The sequence below is a fragment of the Oncorhynchus mykiss genome, chromosome 30 (genome assembly GCF_057628025.1).
Source record: "Oncorhynchus mykiss isolate SJ-2025 chromosome 30, ASM5762802v1, whole genome shotgun sequence".
In the NCBI taxonomy this organism is placed as follows: domain Eukaryota; kingdom Metazoa; phylum Chordata; class Actinopteri; order Salmoniformes; family Salmonidae; genus Oncorhynchus; species Oncorhynchus mykiss.
Window position 1 is genome coordinate 23,892,942 of NC_143051.1, and position 18,861 is coordinate 23,911,802.

Sequence of the window (18,861 nt, forward strand, 5' to 3'; positions counted from 1 at the left end):
GTGTGGCAACATCCAAACTTTTTTCCAACAGATATTATCAATAAATCCATTCCAATAAGGCATGACATAAGGACATACAACATCCTGCTGAAACAAGGTTCGTATCGCTCTGTTGTTGAATGGACCAAAAGAGAAACAAATCTTTCCTACTGATGAGTCAACAGGGTCAATAGAAGGTAGGCTCTGAGGGCCAGGTCTTGACATGTTCCTGAATAACATAGCAACACCTGAGGGAATGGCATCTAAAACAATTGCAAAATCTTTAGGTGTTACAGGGACCTTGTAAAGTGATAAGAATTCTTTATAACTGAGTAAAAGACCCTCTGCATTTACCAGTTGGCTCACCAATAGGATATTATTTCAGAAGCAATATTCTAAAAACAAAGAAGTATTTTTATACAATATATCCCGATTATTCCATATATAATATCTGTGTAGAGAAAAATTATGCTTATAAATTAAGGACCATGATAAGAAAACCTGCCGATGAAAAGCAGAACATTTCGTGGTCGTTAGTCTTGTCCCATCGCTGCAACTCCCATAAGAACTTGGGAGAGGCGAAGGTCGAGAGCCGTGCGAACTCCGAAACACGACCCAGCCAAGCCGCAACCCTTCCCTAGCCCCTACCCCTGGCTCCTACGCCTAGCTCCTAGCTCCTACCTCTAGCGCCCACCCCTAGCTCCTACACCCTGGCATAGACCCTTCATTTGTTGTAGATCTGTTTGCAGACACATATTGTCAACATCTCTTGTTTCTTTTCAATACCAGTGCCCCTTTAAAAAAGGTCAAATTATTTTCTTTTTGAAAATTGTCATGTGGAACTGAACTAATGTTTGTGTTTTTTGCAGGGTTCTGTGGGCCAGCCAGGTCCACCAGGTATCCCAGGAGCCCAAGGTAGGGGCATATTATCATACTGGACTGGCATGGTGGGGTGTGCGATAATGATCATCATTTTATTTTACCTTTATGTAACTAGGCAAGTTAGTTAAGAACAAATTCTTATTTACAATGACGGCCTAGGAACAGTGGGTTAATTGCCTTGTTCAGGGGTAGAACGACAGATTTTTACCTTGTCAGCTCAGGGATGTCAAACTAGCAACCTTTCGGTTACTGGTCCAACGCTCTAACCACTAGGCTACCTGCCGCCCCAGTTATCTGTATGTTCAGAGGGAAATTGGTTTTGGTACTATCACACTGACGTGGCACAATATTCTGTGTGCCACTGTATACAGTGTTGTGAGCTGTTATAACAGTAGCCGTGATTAACCATGCTAATCATTAGTCTGGTCTTCTTGTGACCTTCAGGGGGAGCCTGGGTTCCAGGAGCCAATGGGCCCTCGGGGGCCTCCAGGGGATGGCTTTCCAGGAGAAAAGGTACAAACTTAGCCAACATGTTTTATCCCTGCGGGAATTGAACCAACAACCTGAGCCACACAGGACTGTAACTGCCAAACAAACACACACAGACCGGTTCAATGACGACATGGACACACACAACCATTTGCTGTTCACTATAAATGTTCTTGTTGATGTGCTTAACATTACTGTCATATTACTGTACACAGGGGGATTGGTGGAGACTGTGGGTGGAAGGGAGAATTTGGAGAGCCAGGGTCTGTAGGACACATGGTATGATAGTCTTCTGGTCCCATCATGGTTATAAAATAACTTATTTCATGGTTCATTTATATGTTGATTGCTAACCTGTGTCCAAACTTGCAGGGGAAATCTGGTGAGAAGGGGGAACCTGGCCTGACAGTGAGTAGAGCACAAAATGCATACTGTTTCATAATGGCACCTTTGTTAAGTCTCTCAACCATATTTTTATATCTTAATAACGTTTTCTTCTTCCTCCCACAGAGAGAGGATGTCATCAAAATGATCAGGGACATTTGTGGTGAGTTAAAACAGCTCATTGACTGTGAATGGATGTGTACAGAACATAAACACTATTGACTTACAGTTAGCTGACGGATCTTCCTTCTAAGGAACTGTGCCAAGAGCTCCCTGGAAAACAGTGGCAATTGTTACTATTGCTGGACTATCCTTTTCTAAATAGATCAAAATGAATATATTAAATGTTCTTCTGTTTGCTCTTTGGGTTCTAGGCCAGGTTACTGTAAAACACTTTGTGACAACTGTTGATGTAAAAATGACTTTTAAAATACACTTGATTGATCGATAAAGACACTCTTTCTGTTTGTTCTCAGGCTGTGGTCTGAAGTGCAGAGAGAGTCCTCTAGAGCTGGCGTTTGTGATTGACAGCTCAGAGAGCGTTGGACCGGAGAACTTTGAGGTGGTCAAGGACTTTGTGAACGCTCTGATTGACCGTGTGTCTGTGAACTGTGAGGCCAGCAGGATCAGTGTGATCCTCTACAGTCATTTGGACATGGTGGTGGTCAATGTGAAGCAGCAGTCCAGCCAGAACGATGTTAAGGTCAGTAGTATTGAAGCAGATGAGTACCTGTTGCAGACTGGGTTCAAATCCAGCGTTTCCTGCATGCCACAACTGTGTTAGCCTTCTGAGCTAATGTCTAGACATTCTTGAAGCAGACCTGTGTTCATTCTGCTGTATCCTTTTTCTGTCTGATGTTAATTACACTCACACATTCATCCACTGGTATGTCTGTCTGTCTGTCTGTCTGTGTTATTTCTCTGACTGCTGTGAGGAAGATGCTATACCTGGGCGAGGGCACCTTTATGGGTAGTGCCATCTTGAGAGCCAACCAGCTGTTCCAGGCCTGTTTGTCATCAGAGTGGTAAATAAGAAAGACCCGCTGTACGCAGAATTCCAGGCTGACATGATTGCTATCACCTCTGGCCCAGATGAGGAGCATGTGTACCTGATTGACGACTTCATGAGGCTGCCCACTATGTGGTTCTAGATCAAGTTCAAGACTCTAGATCAAGTTCAAGACTAGATGCTAGACTGCCTAGTATATGGTTCTAGTTGAGTTTTATTTACACTGACACTCATAGCAGTCAATACAACATGGAATCCATGCAAATAACATAGGCCTAAATACATTGATAAAATAACTACCAGAACTTAATAGCTTGAAATTAGCTTGAGGTTGATGACAGTCTGTGTTAAACTGTGTATCTTGGCACAGCCCTGGAGAGTACGCTGCTGTTTATCTTATCTGTACATGGATTTCTTCACACATTCCATACACCCACTATAAATGTTTCGTCCATGGTAGGCTCAGATCTGTTTCCTTGTTCAGATTACATCATAATGTTACAAAACCAGTTCTCACAACCAGTTCTCGCAAGTAACAGACAGTTGTGCTTTGTTGAAAGAGAGTTGGGCCTTGTGCAACGCCTGCACATTTCCCAATGTTGGTGTCAGAGGGATGCACTGAGGACATGGGCTCCTGTCTATCTATGGCTGCATCCCAACTCTCCCAAGGATGTGGAGTGTGTAAGTGCATACTTTGGGATAAGGGTGGAGAATCGGGACACATCCTCTCTATCAGTTACAGTTTGACCAAAGATCAGGTGAACAACAGCACTGCTACACTGATGCTCCAGAGAGGACCTGTATACTCTATTTCTCTATTGTGTTCTTTATGTAGTCTGTGAACTACCCCCTGTACTGTACAAATATTCAACCTCTTTATATTTTTTATATTTTCACACACCCTTGTTTTTACTCATTGTGTTGCTTCAAATAATGGTCCATTAAAAGACACCTTAACTTCCAAACCAAAAACACTGAACAGATTCTCACAGGTCAGGAGTTTCATGACATAAAATTATCTGTTGTGTACTGAACTTAGCTAAAGATTACATTTGGACTAACAATCTGAATTTAATATTTCACTAGACCTCCAGAAATCTGGAGAACACATTAAGTACATACTTCTATTTGAATTTTAATAAAATATTATGTTATCCTCTGTTTTACTGTAAGTTGTAAAAAATATACACTTGACTGAAGAAAATATATATTTTTACATTATACCTTTACAAAATTAAAAAAGGAAATGTGAAATTATCAACAGAAAGAACTCAACTTAGTACAACTGTCTCCCCCTGTCACAAAAAAACTATATTACTCTATTGTTCATGTATTTGTTGTCTATGCAAACAAACAATGTATAGCTTCAAAATATGTTTAAAACTACAATGTCAGTGAATTTGAGAGTGGTTCCATTTCCTCAGTCTCATTGCTCAGCTTACCAAAGAAAGTGGCAATGTCAGGCTGTTGTTTCGACATTTAAACATGACACAGTAATAAGTTCTTTCTTCAGTGCAGTAGTCCGTCTGTGATATCTCTGTATTAAGCAGAGACAGGTGTGGTGGTGTTACTCTCAATTTCAGCTGCTACAGCATCAGGGTTGTACCTGTACTTGTATCCATAGGGCCGTAGATGATAGGTGAAGTATTCCAGCGTGTACATCTCTAAAGGGTAGATGTAGTGAAATGATACGATGTGATCTGAACAACATTCTGGGCCCTGAGGGAAAGAAGAACGACAGTCTGATTAGTATATTAATAGTCGTTTAGGTCAGGGGTTCTTCAACGTTTTCAGCCTGGGACCCAAATGAGAAATTCTGTGTTTTCCTGGGACCCAAGCATAGACAAATATGCAACTATATATAAATATCAGTACATTTCATTGCACTTATGCCTAAAACAAATGCAATATAGACAAAAACAAATAACAATGAAATTAAATATCCATATAAATATATATTAATGTTAATTTTCCCCCATTAAAAACACTCTTACATATCTGTCTAGGTTGGAACTGTTGCTGTTAAAATACAAGAAATCATTTTAATTCTGAACTGGAATAAACGGATTGATCACATCCATGAGCTGTGGATGTTTGGTCAGGACGTGTCGTTTTATTAATTTGTTCGTCATGAGAGACTCATTACTAAGCACTTCCACACGCAAAACACATTGTGGGCGCTCCTCGTTATAAGTTTGTATGAAAGAGAGAGAAACTCATCGCTGTATAAGTGTTTCATGACAATTGAGCTCAGTCAGAACTTGTGGCTAGCATCAATCCATTTGATAACAGCGATTAGTGATTTGGAATGACAAATCCATGGCTAACAGCGCATCATCCGCTGCCTGAACGACAGCGCTGCATCGGGTGGGTCGCGGAGTGATCTTCAAGAAAACTGCAGAAAAAAAGATCCGGTAAAACGGGAAGCAGACGGGCATCTCCCTCTCACACTCGCGCAGCTGCCAAACTGAGCAGGGACCGCTGCTAAGCAGAGAGCGCAGATGCACTTGGCCTAATCAATAATTATACATTTACACTGACACGTCGCGACCATACTTTAAGAAAGGCTGGTTTAGGTAGTATACCAAATGCTGTATTAAGCCTGTATAAAACATTATACAAGTGTTTATATAACAGACATCATCAAGCTGCCTCACGATACAGTAACAAAATATAGGCTCTTGTCTTATGAGCCTTTCCTGCTCGCACAAACCTTGGCTACTTACTTATAATAAGTACAAATCCATGAGTAAATATTTACTGTAGCTACTCAATCATAAAACACTTTGAATGCCAAACCCAAAGCATCTATGACACCTCTCAATATACATTACACATGATTGAGGGAGTATCACACCCACACACAGAGCTTGACATATAATTGAATAGAGTGATATGTATGATCATACTTGATGTAAGTGTCCACCTCATTAGGGTTAGGCTATGCTTACCTCTCTTGGTTTGTAGTGGTCGTATAAGAGATACCAGGGCCGTTTTCTGGGGGGCTCTTTGATCAGGTACATGTCTGGTGGGTAGGGATGAAACGTCTGCCTTCCCTTCACATCTCTGGAGTCCCCCGGCTCCACACCCATAGTCTCCATACACTTCCCTAGAGCCATGTCTTCTATGGTGGAGAAGTGGGAACATTTCCCAGTGTCGAATCCCTTGATGAACCTTCTGACGGCTTCTTTACTGAGGACATAGCCGGCTCCACCACTCATGTAACCCTGCTGGACGAACGGGCGGAACCTTCTCCCAAAGTATACAGGCTTCTCGGGGTCCTGTTTAGACAATGTGTGTCGGAGGTTTTCGATGACCATGAATGTGTCATCGTCGGCTTTGAGGACCCAGTCGTAGTCGTTGCGGTGGTGTTGGTAGATGTACTGGAAGGCTCTGATGGTCTTCCAGTAGAGCTGGTCTCGTCCCTCAGTTACATTGAGCCCCACCGTGGGGAATTCTGTCTCCACTGAGCTCATGTAGAGGACTTTGTTGCATCGTTTGCCCCAGGTGGCCCGGATGTGTTTGGTTCTGGACTCCAGGTTCTTAGGCCCAGTCATGATCCAACACAGTACTCGTACATTTTGGGACAGGTTGGCTGCAACACTCCTGTCCTCATCTGAAAGAGATCATTTAAAAATAATGAATAAAAAGTGTGGTCAATTAGCACATGGTGTCCCAAACTTGGTCCTGGGGTGCGTGCTTAGACACCTCCTGTACTCCCTGTTCGCCCACGTCTGCGTGGCCGCGCACAATTTCAACACCATCATTAAGTTTGTTGACGACACAACGGTGGTAGGCCGGATCACCAACGACGATGAGCCAGCCTACAGGGAAGAGGTCAGAGACCTAGCAGTGTGATGCCAAGACAACAACCTCTCCCTCAACATCAGCAAGACAAAGGAGCTGATCGTGGACTACAGGAAACAGAGGACTAAGCACGCACCCATCCACATTGACGGGGCTGTAAGTGGAGCAGGTTGAGAGCTTCAAATTCCTCTATGTCCACATCACTAAGGAATTATCATGGTTCACACACACCAACACAGTCATGAAGAGGGCATGACAACACATCTTCCCCCTCAGGAGGCTAAAAAGATTTGGCATGGGCCCTCAGAACCTCTAAAAGGTATACAGCTGCACCATTGAGAGCATCTTGACTGGCTGCATCACAGCTTGGTATGGCAACTGCTTGGCATCTGACGACAAGGCGCTACAGAAGGTAGTGTGTACAGCCCAGTACATCACTGGGGCCAAGCTCCTTGCCATCCAGGACCTCTGTACCAGGTGGTGTCAGAGGAAGGCCCTAAAGAGTCTAAACTGTTCTCTCTGCTACTGCATGGCATGCTGTACCAATGCACAAAGTATGCAAGCAACAGGACCCTGAACAGCTTCTACCCCCATAAGACTGCTAAATAGTTAGTCCGGGTAGCTATTGGTAAACTACTTAACTATATGCATTGACCCTTTTTGCAACTCTTTTGACCCATCACATACGCTGCTGTTGTCATGAACATGATGGGAGACAGAGAGCTGGTTTCAAGCGCAGGGCACAGCAGGTGTTTATTTGTAAAGGACCACAGGAGGAGGCAGGTAGCTGGGCCCAGGGGAAGGTAGAAGGTCATACACAGGGGGTCCGAAAAGGCAACAATACAGGCAGGGAAAAGGCTAGTAACGTCATACCTATCAGGCAGTAGGTTGATCACAGGAAATCCGATAGGCTTAGGTACAGGCAGGGAATAGGCAAAAGGCATTTTTAGTGAGGCAGGCCAAAACTATCATACATGGGAGGATTAAATTACAGTAAAACCAGCACTCCAACTAGAAGTGTGTCAGAAAACGATCAATACCTCTCAATTATGGGGTGCAAAGAACTGAACTAAATAGTGTGTGATAATGACATGCAGGTGTGTGAACAGGTGATCAGAATTCAGGTGATTGGGATCTGGAGAGTGAGCTGCGTTCAGGGGATCTACGTGTCTATTATCTATCTTGTTGACTAGTCACTTTATCCTTACCTATATGTATATTCTGTACAATGACAATCTAAATTATTCTGTGCTTTCAACTTTGTGGCAACAGTTTGGGAAAGGCCCTTTCCTGTTTCAGCATGACATTGCCCCTGTGAACAAAGCGAGGTCCATACAGAAATTATTTGTCCAGATCAGTATGGAAGAACTTGACTGGCCTGCACAGAGCCCTGACCTCAACTCCATCTAACGCCTATGGGATAAATTGGAACGCAGACTGTGAACCAGTTCTAATCGCCCAATATCAGTTCCTGACCTCACTAATTCTCTTGTGGCTTAATGGAAGCAAGTCTCCACAGCAATATTCCAGCATTTAGCGGTTTCCTTCATCTCTGGCAATCTTTGTAGTGACTGGGTGTATTGATACACCATCCAAAGTGTAATTAATAACTTCTCGATGCTCAAAGGGATATTCAATGTCAGATTTTAGTTTTTACCCATCTACCAATAGGTGGGTTTTCCTTCTTTGATAGGCATTGGAAAACCTCCCAGGCCTTTGTGGTTGAATCTATGTTTGAACTTCACTTCTCGACTGAGGTACCAAAAATCATGTTAAACACATTGCACACAGAGTGAGTCCATTAATTTATTTTGTGACTTCTTAAGCACATTTAAACTTTTCAAGACATTTCAGCTTTTCATTTTTTATACATTTGTAAAAATGCCCAAAAGCATAATTCCACTGTGACATTATGGGGTATTGTGTGTAGGGCAGTGACACAAAATCTCAATTTAATCAATTTTAAATCAGGCTGTAACACAACAAAATGTGGAAAAAGTCAAGGGGTGTGAATACTTTCTGAAGGCACTGTATTTGAATCAGCTGTGTAGTGATAGGGCACCCACGTTTTTTTGTTGGGGGGCCAGGACCGAGTTTGGGAAACTGTACTTTATCCAAAGTATTTGGTTGTCATTGAAACAACTGCATATGGCCTATGCAGGAATCAAACCCCGAACAGTAGTGTTCCCAGCACTGTGCTCTTATCCACTGGCATCTTGGAACCAGAATTATTTCAGGAATCACAGATGTTAGAAGATTCTCTCACACACACAAAAAAAGCTTTCTACTTAGACCTTACATCGTCATAGCAAGTAGAGAAAACCTCAAAACACATTTGTTTACATTACATTCGTTTTTGATGAATAACATTTTACTACAATATTGGGATTAAGAAAGCCACAAATAAAATGCAGTGAATGGATATTCAGAAGTCAATTACCTGAGTGCATGTGTCTTGGAACCCTTTTGTCATTATGAACTCCACTGGAGTTACCCAGTGAGAAAACAGCTGGTTTTGCAGTGCTGGTGTCTGAGTAAACAAAGTATTGAATAGACAGAAATCCTATACACAGCCCAGACACAAAGGGTACCAGTGAAAGAGTGATCATAATTCCCCTCTTTCAGACCAAACCCTGTGAGTGATACAAAAAAATAAGTGAGTTAGGGCAGGTGAACAAACACTTGTTAATTCCAACCTGTCAAAAATAATTTGCAAATATGCTATATACAATATACAACTGACGTTGATTGTGCTATCATGTTCAAGATCCCTTTACAAGTGGGGATGTATTTAAAATAAAGGATTGTAATAATGACTCTCAATCAAAGTTACTGTTACTTTTAAAGTTACAATAACACATTTTGCAACATTTTGATATTTAAATATTTTGATATTATCGTTGGTAATTTTTACTGGAAGAAAACGGGCTTACCTGTTCACGTAAAAATGTTTAACACAAATATTCTCCTCTGATTGTGGATAACGCATAGAAGCATGGATTGACAAGAGTAAGAGCACATAGCGGTGGGAGTGAGTTTTATAGGCAGGTGAACTCATGGTTTATCAGGTACCTCCTATACTCATGCATGGAATGTTACCAAGCAGTTTGTCTGAATTTTGCCATGTCTGATACATCTGATGACGAGACTGCGAGTATGTATGTGCGCTAGTAGGCTATAATTGACACATTTTCAGTCTGTGCATGATCATATCCACTGATACAAATGGTATCCGTATTTGTTGTTTAAATTCGGATATTGAACGAACGGTATACGGATCGTGCTTTCATATATTTATCTGCAATCACGAGAATGTTCTAGGAAACAAAAATCGATTTAGTCAGTGTCGCCCCTATTTTTTTCTCTTTCTCTTTGGGGGAGGGAACTCAAATAAAAATGTCATTTTTTAAAATAAATAACAACTTTGTAACAGTTCTATAACATGTTCATAACCACTCTTCATAATACTTGTCTCAGGTTACGATGGACATTGAGAATCCCCTGACTGATTTGGTTTTTGTCGTTTAGGCTACTGCTTAGTGCTGCAATGCATATATAATTTGGTTCAAGTCATTTCCATTAACTGGAACATATGAAATTCACGTGAATTAACTTTACTTCCAAATACAAATTCACCGCTAGGGGGCACTATAAGAAAACAGTCATCTTGAGTTTTTCCGATCCAAGTCTGTGAATGGTCAAAGTAAATTCTACTTCCGGGATAAACAAGGGCACGCTGTTTTGTTGAATAACTGTCCTTGTTTTAATGTGACTAAGTTGACAAAACTGCACATCTACAGAGGTATTTGCTTTTATCTGAATGTGTCATGCGACATTTGTCACGAAAGGACTTGTGAACGGGACGTTTAGCTTGAAACCTGAAAGTTGTGAGTTCGAGCCAGCAATCACAGATTAGTATAGCTAGTTTAGTTAACATTCACCTTGTCATACAATCAGCCACCAAGTTGTCTTTGAAGGAAAGTCAAGTAGCTAACCGTCATACATAGTTGGCTAGCGATCTTACTAGATTTATTTGTTTTTGCGTGTTTCTCTTGCCAACAACTTCATGGCGAATCCTTCCCATGTATCACGAGTTTTCTCTTTGTATAAGAGGATTCTACTGTTGCACCGGTTCCTGCCCATTGATTTGAGAGCGCTGGGAGACCAGTATGTCAAAGATGAATTCAGAAGGAACAAAACGGCGGCGCCCGAGGAGGTCACTATCTTCATGAGGGAATGGGGGGTAAGTTGGCAACACTACAGAACACATTGCATGTGCACGGTCAATACATATACATGTGTAGCTAATAAATTAAATTGATAAGCACGTACTTATACTTATGGTCATGTTAGTTATTGCCTTGAATAGAGGATATTTAAGGGGACAGGAGATTTAACAAATATCGTTGGTCCCTTTTTTCTAGAAGAACATGTGCCGTTTAATCCCTCGCCGCACGATGGCGGTGTTTACCATAATTCCAGAGCCTAGACAATATCTCTGCATCTCTGATTCAAGATTTTAGCACAGCACACAATGAACATATGTTATTGATCATCAGTATTGTAGTACATGCAGCGTATCTATTAAGCCCACGTGAATCTTTGGGTTCAACCCATTTATCTGGTTGTCATATCCATGACCGTTTTTATTTTAAGCCATTCAGATATTTTATTATTAGGTTATTGACAGCTGTGTAAGTACCCACTAGTGACCACTTTCAAAGCTGTAAAAAAACGTTGGTGTTGAGGTGACCCCCAGATAAACACATTTTTCAGATATGTTTTGTATCTTCTCAGATCATACTTTATGTACAATTAAAATATTCATGTGCATATATATGCACAGGATAGCACATGTCATGGGCATTAATGACTATTTCTTACCAATTGAAAATATTTTTCATGGTAGTTATTGAGCCTGTATGTCACAGTCACACAATAGCAGCATCATTTGGTTAACTTCTACAATATAATAGATTTCAGGCATTCACAGCTTACATTTTGAAATGCATTTAGTCTTATTTTACTGTGAAATGAACCTTGTATTGTTATTCATTTTTGTCAGTTTGTAATTTTTCTCAGGTGAGCTTAAAGCGGTGGTCACCAACCTTTTCTGAGTCAAAATGCAAGCCGAGATCTACCGCTCACATGTATTGTTGTTCAGACCATTTAAAAACATGATACTGATGGTCAGTCACAGGGTCCACCTCTCAACGTCCCTCCGCTCTCTCTTTCCTCCACTGACACTGTCTTCCAGCTGATGGCGAAACTCGAGTCGCCTCATGCACAAATTCATGATACACTTTCCTACTCCTTCATTACAGTTGGTTGTAGCAGGAGTGGAAGTAGGAAGAATGCACATTTTATGGCTTATAAAAGTGTTGAATAAAAAGTGTTGACAGTGCTGAATAAGAACTTAAACATAAACTCACTTTTATAAACAGTCTTTGACAGTTTCTCTCTAGTCATGGTTTTAAATGTTTTGAAATCTCACAGTATCAACTTTGCTGTACCTTTCTTTTACGCCTGCTATGTTAATGCGGACACAGTAATCTTAGCCATCCGATTAGCCAGCGGTCGGCATTTAGTGCACTTGATTTGTACCTTCAGACACATGAAATCTAGATCGACCGGTACCACTGGCTTAAAGGGTGCAGTAGCACAAAATGTAAACGGCAATAAAGAAATGTTGTTCTATATCATCAACACTAGCGTTGCATAATATTGTAGTCTATAGCAGCGGTCCCAAACCACCGGGCCGCGGACATTCGCTACCGTGCCACACGGAAAGGATAAATATTATTATTTTTCTTTATTTTTTTGGGTAAAATAATAATTCTATACAATTATAGGCTATTTGTGCAGTAATTACATTGAACTTGGTGCAGTCTGTTGGTCCCTTTCTCACCACTCTAATATCTCTGTCAGGCCCACAACAGTTTACAGACTTTGAACTTGAGTAATACGTGCGCAGCGAGTTCATCACGGTCTGCGTGAGCTGTGTTGCCCGACAACTTTGTACTATGTTAGCTGACATGAATAAAATAAATAATAATAATAAAATGTTTTTGCCGTGGTCCATGCTCAATCAGGCACGATGCACCCCCAAATATTTTAGTCACTTAGTTGAGACAATGTTCAGTTGTCCCTTTAAGGGCGGAAGGTTGCCGTGGTAATAGTGAAACTCGCATGTCTCTGAATGAGACTGAATCTCTGTTATTCGCTAGCACATGCAGCAAACTCAAACTAACATTGAAAAATAACTTGGTGTGTGAACAAAAGGAAGTAAATAGCCAAGAAGCACGGGGACAAAGTCACACTTCTAGACTTTCGGCTAAATTAGACAAACTTCTGTGTGGTGGGCTTCATTTTTAAAACCTTTCAGCATTTCACTTAGATCTACAGTGCAAGCACAGCATAGAAATAGAATGAATAGAATGGGAATCCCCATTCAAGTCAATGGTGTCATAATGGATGCCCGATTCGTATCATATGTTATGAATCCAAAACAGATAAGCCTAATTTACGCAATTATTCAGACCCTTTGCTATGAGACTCGAATCCTGTGCATCCTGTTTCCACTGATCATCCTTGTGATCTTTTTACAACTTGATTGGAGACCACCCGTGGTAAATTCAAATGATTGGACATGATTTGGAAAGGCACACACCTGTCTATATAAGGTCCCACAGTTGACAGAGCCTGTCAGAGCAAAAACCAAGCCATGAGGTTGAAGGAATTGTCAGAGAGCTCCGAGACAGGATTGTGTCAAGGCACAGATTTGGGCAAGAGTACCAAAAAATGTTTGCAGTATTGAAGATCCCCAATAACGCAGTGTCCTCCTACATTCTTAAATGGAAGTAGTTTGGAACCACCAAGACTCTTCCGCAAGGTGGCTGCCCGGCCAAACTGAGCAATCGGGGGGGAAGGGCCTTGGTCAGGGAGGTGACCAACAACCCGATGGTCACTCTGACAGAGATCCAGAGTTCCTCTGTGGAGATGAGAGAACCTTCCAGAAGGACAACCATCTCTGCAGCACTCCACCAATCAGGCCTTTACGGTAGAGTGGCCAGATGGAAGCCACTCCTCAGTAAAAGGCCCTCTTGGAGTTTGCAAAAAGGTACATAAAGCCTCTCAGACCATGAGAAACCAGAGTCTCTGGTCTGATGAAATCAAGATTTGGCCTTAATGCCTGGCGGGAACCTGGCACCATCCCTACAGTAAAACATGGTGGTGGCAGCATCATGCTGTGGGGATGTTTTTCAGCGGCATGGACTGGGAGACTAGTCAGGATTGAGGGAAAGATGAACGGAGCAAAGTACAGAGAGATCCTTGATGAAAACCTGCTCCAGAGCGCTCAGGACCTCAGACTTGGGTGAAGGTTCACCTTCCAACAGTATAACAACCCTAAGCACACAGCCAAGACAACGTAGGAGTGGCTTTGGAAACAAGTCTCAATGTCCTTGAGTGGCCCAGCTAGAGACTGGACTTGAACCCAATTTAAAATATCTGGAAAGACCTGAAAATAGCTGTGCAGTGACGCTCCCCATCCAACATGACAGAGCTTGAGAGAATCTGCAGAGAAGAATGGGAGAAACTCCCCAAATGCAGGTGTCCCACGCTTGTAGCGTCAAACCCAAGAAGACTCAAGGCTGTAATCGCTGCCAAAGGTGCTTCAACAAAGTACTGAGTTAAAGGGTCTGAATACTTATTTAAATGTGATCTTTAAGTTCATCTTTAATGAAGAATTTGTAAACAGTTCTAAAAATCCATTTTTGCTTTGTTATTATGGGGTATTGTGTGTAGGTTGATGAGGGGAAACAAAACCATGTAATCCATTTTAGAATCAGGTGGAACTTAACAAATTGTGGAAAAAGTGAAGGCTCTGATTACTTTCCGAATGCACTGTACTTTGTTTCCCTCATTTACTCAAGTGTTTCTATTATTTTGGCAGTTATCTTTACGTTGAAAAGTGTGTGGTCATACGCACATCCTTAAAAACATAGTTGCTGGGCTAATAAAGAATACTTGTATAGAACACGAAGGCCCTCACACTGTTAAAGCTCCCAATTCAACGCTTTATTGACAACGTTTCCACCCCAAACAGATCTTCCGCTGGTCAAATTATTGCATCACAATACCAGGTAGCCGTTAAGTGTACCGCTGAGTTTACCCGTCAATCTTTTTTATTTGACCTTTATTTAATTAGGAAAGTCAGTTTTAAGAACACATTCTTATTTTCAATGACGGCCTAGGAACGGTGGGTTGTTCAGGGCCAGAACGACTTGTTTTTTTTTACCTTGTCAGCTTGGGGATTTGATCTCGCAACTTTTCAGTTACAAGTCTAATGCTCAAACCAGTAGGCTACCTGGGTTCCAGGTTCCAAGCCCGTCCTTTCATTCTATTTGGGGTAGCCTAGTAGTTAGAGCGTAGGGCCAGTAACCGAAAGGTTGCTGGATCGAATCCCCGAGCTGACAAGGTAAAAATCTGTTGTTCTGCCCCTGAACAATGCAGTTAACCCGGGAGGCCGTCATTGTAAATAAGAATTTGTTCTTAACTGACTTTCCTAGTTAAATAAAGGTTAAATTTAAAATAAAAAATGTATACATTAAAAAAATATATATTTCTGTGGCGCACATCCCCCCCAGGCACAGCTGCTATGCAAGATGGGAAATGGGATTGGTATTTCATTGTGCGATTACCATGCAGTGAAACAAAATAGCTATGGCAGCAATTTATTTTCAACAGATTTTTTGGTCGCAAATGTCAGTGAAATGGTCGCGCTGTAGAGCCCTGATGTAACCAATGCATTCAGATTCAGAATCCTCCTATCTCTCTCTTCCCCCTCTCTTTCTCTCTATTCATTCATTAAGGAGTGGGTGAATCACCACTCCCTTCCTCCGTCCTAGCTGCCTCAGAGAAGTGCGGAAGGGCGGCAGGCAGAGCCCAAAGAACAGACAAGGAGCGAGACTCCTAAATGTGATTACATACACACACACACTCTTAGACACACCCACGCATACATACATACACACACACATACACACACACACACTCTTTCTCTCTCACACACACACACACACACACACACACACAGAGACTCCTAAATGTGATTACATACACACACACACTCTTTCTCTCTCACACACACACACACACGCACAGAGACTCCTAACCAGATTACAAGCACTGAGTGTTCAGTCTGATTCAGTTACATAGGACCCGTGGAATAGAGCTCCTCCTAATAAATCGCCCTGTATCAAAACAGACAAGCTCTCACATGAGGGGGAGAGACACCACAGAAGCAGGGACCAGGTCTGCTTAATACAGCCAGTATGTTAGGGACTCGGGAGAGAGAGAGAGAGTGGAGTGGGAATTACCTTTAGAGAGAGTGGAGTGGGAATTACCTTTAGAGAGAGTGGAGTGGGAATTACCTTTTAGAGAGAGTGGAGTGGGAATTACTTTTAGAGAGAGTGGAGTGGGAATTACCTTTAGAGAGAGTGGAGTGGGAATTACCTTTTAGAGAGAGTGGAGTGGGAATTACCTTTTAGAGAGAGAGAGAGAGAGTGGAGTGGGAATTACCTTTAGAGAGAGTGGAGTGGGAATTACCTTTAGAGAGAGTGGAGTGGGAATTACCTTTTAGAGAGAGTGGAGTGGGAATTACCTTTAGAGAGAGGGAGAGAGAGTGGAGTGGGAATTACCTTTTAGAGAGAGTGGAGTGGGAATTACCTTTAGAGAGAGTGGAGTGGGAATTACCTTTTAGAGAGAGTGGAGTGGGAATTACCTTTTAGAGAGAGTGGAGTGGGAATTACCTTGAGAGAGTGGAGTGGGAATTACCTTTAGAGAGAGTGGAGTGGGAATTACCTTTTAGAGAGAGTGGAGTGGAAATTACCTTTAGAGAGAGAGAGAGTGGAGTGGGAATTACCTTGAGAGAGAGTGGAGTGGGAATTACCTTGAGAGAGTGGAGTGGGAATTACCTTGAGAGAGTGGAGTGGGAATTACCTTTAGAGAGAGTGGAGTGGGAATTACTTTTAGAGAGGGAGAGAGAGTGGAGTGGGAATTACCTTTTAGAGAGAGTGAAGTGGGAATTACCTTTTAGAGAGAGTGGAGTGGGAATTACCTTTTAGAGAGAGTGGAGTGGGAATTACCTTTAGAGAGAGAGAGAGTGGAGTGGGAATTACCTTGAGAGAGAGTGGAGTGGGAATTACCTTGAGAGAGAGGGAGAGAGAGTGGAGTGGGAATTACCTTGAGAGAGTGGAGTGGGAATTACCTTTAGAGAGAGGGAGAGAGAGTGGAGTGGGAATTACCTTTAGAGAGAGAGAGAGGAGTGGGAATTACCTTTAGAGAGAAGGAGTGGAGTGGGAATTACCTTGAGAGATAGTGGAGTGGGAATTACCTTTAGAGAGAGGGAGAGAGAGTGGAGTGGGAATTACCTTTAGAGAGAGTGGAGTGGGAATTGCCTTTAGAGAGAGGGAGAGAGAGTGGAGTGGGAGTTACCTTTAGAGAGAGTGGAGTGGGAATTACCTTTAGAGAGAGTGGAGTGGGAATTGCCTTTAGAGAGAGGGAGAGAGTGTGGAGTGGGAATTACCTTTAGGGAGAGAGAGTGGAGTGGGAATTACCTTGAGAGAGTGGAGTGGGAATTACCTTTTAGAGAGAGTGGAGTGGGAATTACCTTTAGAGAGAGGGAGAGAGAGTGGAGTGGGAATTACCTTTTAGAGAGAGTGGAGTGGGAATTACCTTTAGAGAGAGTGGAGTGGGAATTACCTTTAGAGAGAGTGGAGTGGGAATTACCTGTAGAGAGAGTGGAGTGGGAATTACCTTTAGAGAGAGTGGAGTGGGAATTAACTTTAGAGAGAGTGGAGTGGGAATTACCTTTAGAGAGAGAGTGGAGTGGGAATTACCTTGCGAGAGAGTGGAGTGGGAATTACCTTTAGAGAGAGTGGAGTGGGAATTACCTTTAGAGAGAGTGGAGTGGGAATTACCTTTAGAGAGAGTGGAGTGGGAATTACCTTTAGAGAGAGGGAGAGAGAGTGGAGTGGGAATTACCTTTAGAGAGAGTGGACTGGGAATTACCTTTAGAGAGAGAGAGTGGAGTGGGAATTACCTTTAGAGAGAGATAGTGGAGTGGGAATTACCTTTAGAGAGAGTGGAGTGGGAATTACCTTTAGAGAGAGAGTGGAGTGGGAATTACCTTTAGAGAGAGTGGAGTGGGAATTACCTTTAGAGAGAGAGAGATTCGCAGCCGACCATACGTTTGAGTTTTCGAGATTCAGAGGGAGGTTTTGACCAGCCAAAGCTACCCTAGCAAGACTAGGGACTACTTTACCCACATTGCTTTGGCGCAAATCCAGTCGTATAGTTTAGACTAAATAGGTTTACGGAAGAGATGCATTAAAAAAGTACACCGATTGTCAGTTGTTCAAAACTTACTCTGAGAAAGTAGAATAGATTTGGATATCAGCTTTATACTGAATTTGTTGTTACCAATGGACAAATAAAGTTGTACTGTAACCTTGAGAAAGTCATTTCTACATGACAGTCAACAGGTTTCCTAAAAAGTTTGAATATAAATGTGACATTGAAATGTCTGTCCTGGGTCTCCACGACAACCCCAAAATGATTTTACTAGTGGCTCCAGCACACGACTGCTCTCCTCTGTCTCCAAGAAAATATGACCCCTTGGCCAACACTCAAAATAATTCCATTATGTACAAGACAGGAGAAAGCCTTTTAGACAAATGGCCTGTTATTTCTTAAATTGAACCGCTTCCAGAACCTTCCGATGTCTTTATGAATGGCTCGATGCAAGGTCCTAACATTTGTTCCAGACAGGGATTCGTATTTAATTTTTATGAATAAAAACAGATGTTTGCTCTATATCTCCTTGTTGTTGATTCGTAAAAGGTCTTGACACAGATTTAACATGTCTGTCTGAGCTGTGTCCAATGACACACTATGTTGTCTTGGACATGCTTCAGCAGAGGTCACACTAGCTTGATGGACATCATCTGTCCCAGTAGCATAGCAAGGAGGATACCAGGGAAAAGGAATCATTGAAAAGGATTTGTTGACTGTTCTGTTAGCTGTATTTGTCACTCCACGGTTACAGTGATCAACCTCTTATATTGATCAGATTGTCCTGCACAAATGTGATCACTATGCGGAGTGCTCTCACTGCACTGTATTAGTTAAATGGTTTGGTCCTCTTTATGCAGTAATGTGTGCTTTGAGAGCTGCAAGAGGGTGCTCTGAAGGGTTGACATTTTAGAAAATAAAAATGGATTCCCGTCCCCCATATCTCTTATAGTCAG

At 42.1% G+C, this 18,861-nt stretch overlaps 3 protein-coding genes across 3 annotated transcripts in view; 2 read left to right on the forward strand and 1 right to left on the reverse strand.

Annotated features, from left to right (window-relative positions):
• LOC110488137 (collagen alpha-1(XXVIII) chain) lies at nucleotides 1–4,866 on the forward strand. The gene is made up of 7 exons (XM_090227858.1): nucleotides 1–97; nucleotides 849–894; nucleotides 1,306–1,374; nucleotides 1,566–1,629; nucleotides 1,723–1,758; nucleotides 1,861–1,897; nucleotides 2,211–4,866. Exons 3-7 carry the CDS (start codon nucleotides 1,355–1,357, stop codon nucleotides 2,516–2,518), a joined length of 465 nt encoding a protein of 154 aa, XP_090083984.1. The 5' UTR covers nucleotides 1–97; nucleotides 849–894; nucleotides 1,306–1,354; the 3' UTR covers nucleotides 2,519–4,866.
• Nucleotides 2,940–9,684, reverse strand: LOC110488134 (glycoprotein-N-acetylgalactosamine 3-beta-galactosyltransferase 1). Its single transcript, XM_021560170.3, has 4 exons — nucleotides 9,484–9,684; nucleotides 8,991–9,183; nucleotides 5,695–6,359; nucleotides 2,940–4,462 (listed from the first exon to the last, which is right to left on the reverse strand). The coding sequence occupies exons 2-4, from the start codon at nucleotides 9,157–9,159 to the stop codon at nucleotides 4,286–4,288; spliced, it is 1,011 nt and encodes a 336-aa protein (XP_021415845.2). The 5' UTR covers nucleotides 9,160–9,183; nucleotides 9,484–9,684; the 3' UTR covers nucleotides 2,940–4,285.
• sdhaf3 (succinate dehydrogenase complex assembly factor 3) overlaps nucleotides 9,624–18,861 on the forward strand; it is a 19,158-nt gene continuing 9,920 nt past the window's right edge. Inside the window, exon 1 of the mRNA XM_036971317.2 lies at nucleotides 9,624–10,793. Coding sequence (XP_036827212.1) covers nucleotides 10,617–10,793 — 177 coding nt within the window. The 5' untranslated portion in view covers nucleotides 9,624–10,616. The remainder of the gene's footprint in view (nucleotides 10,794–18,861) is intronic.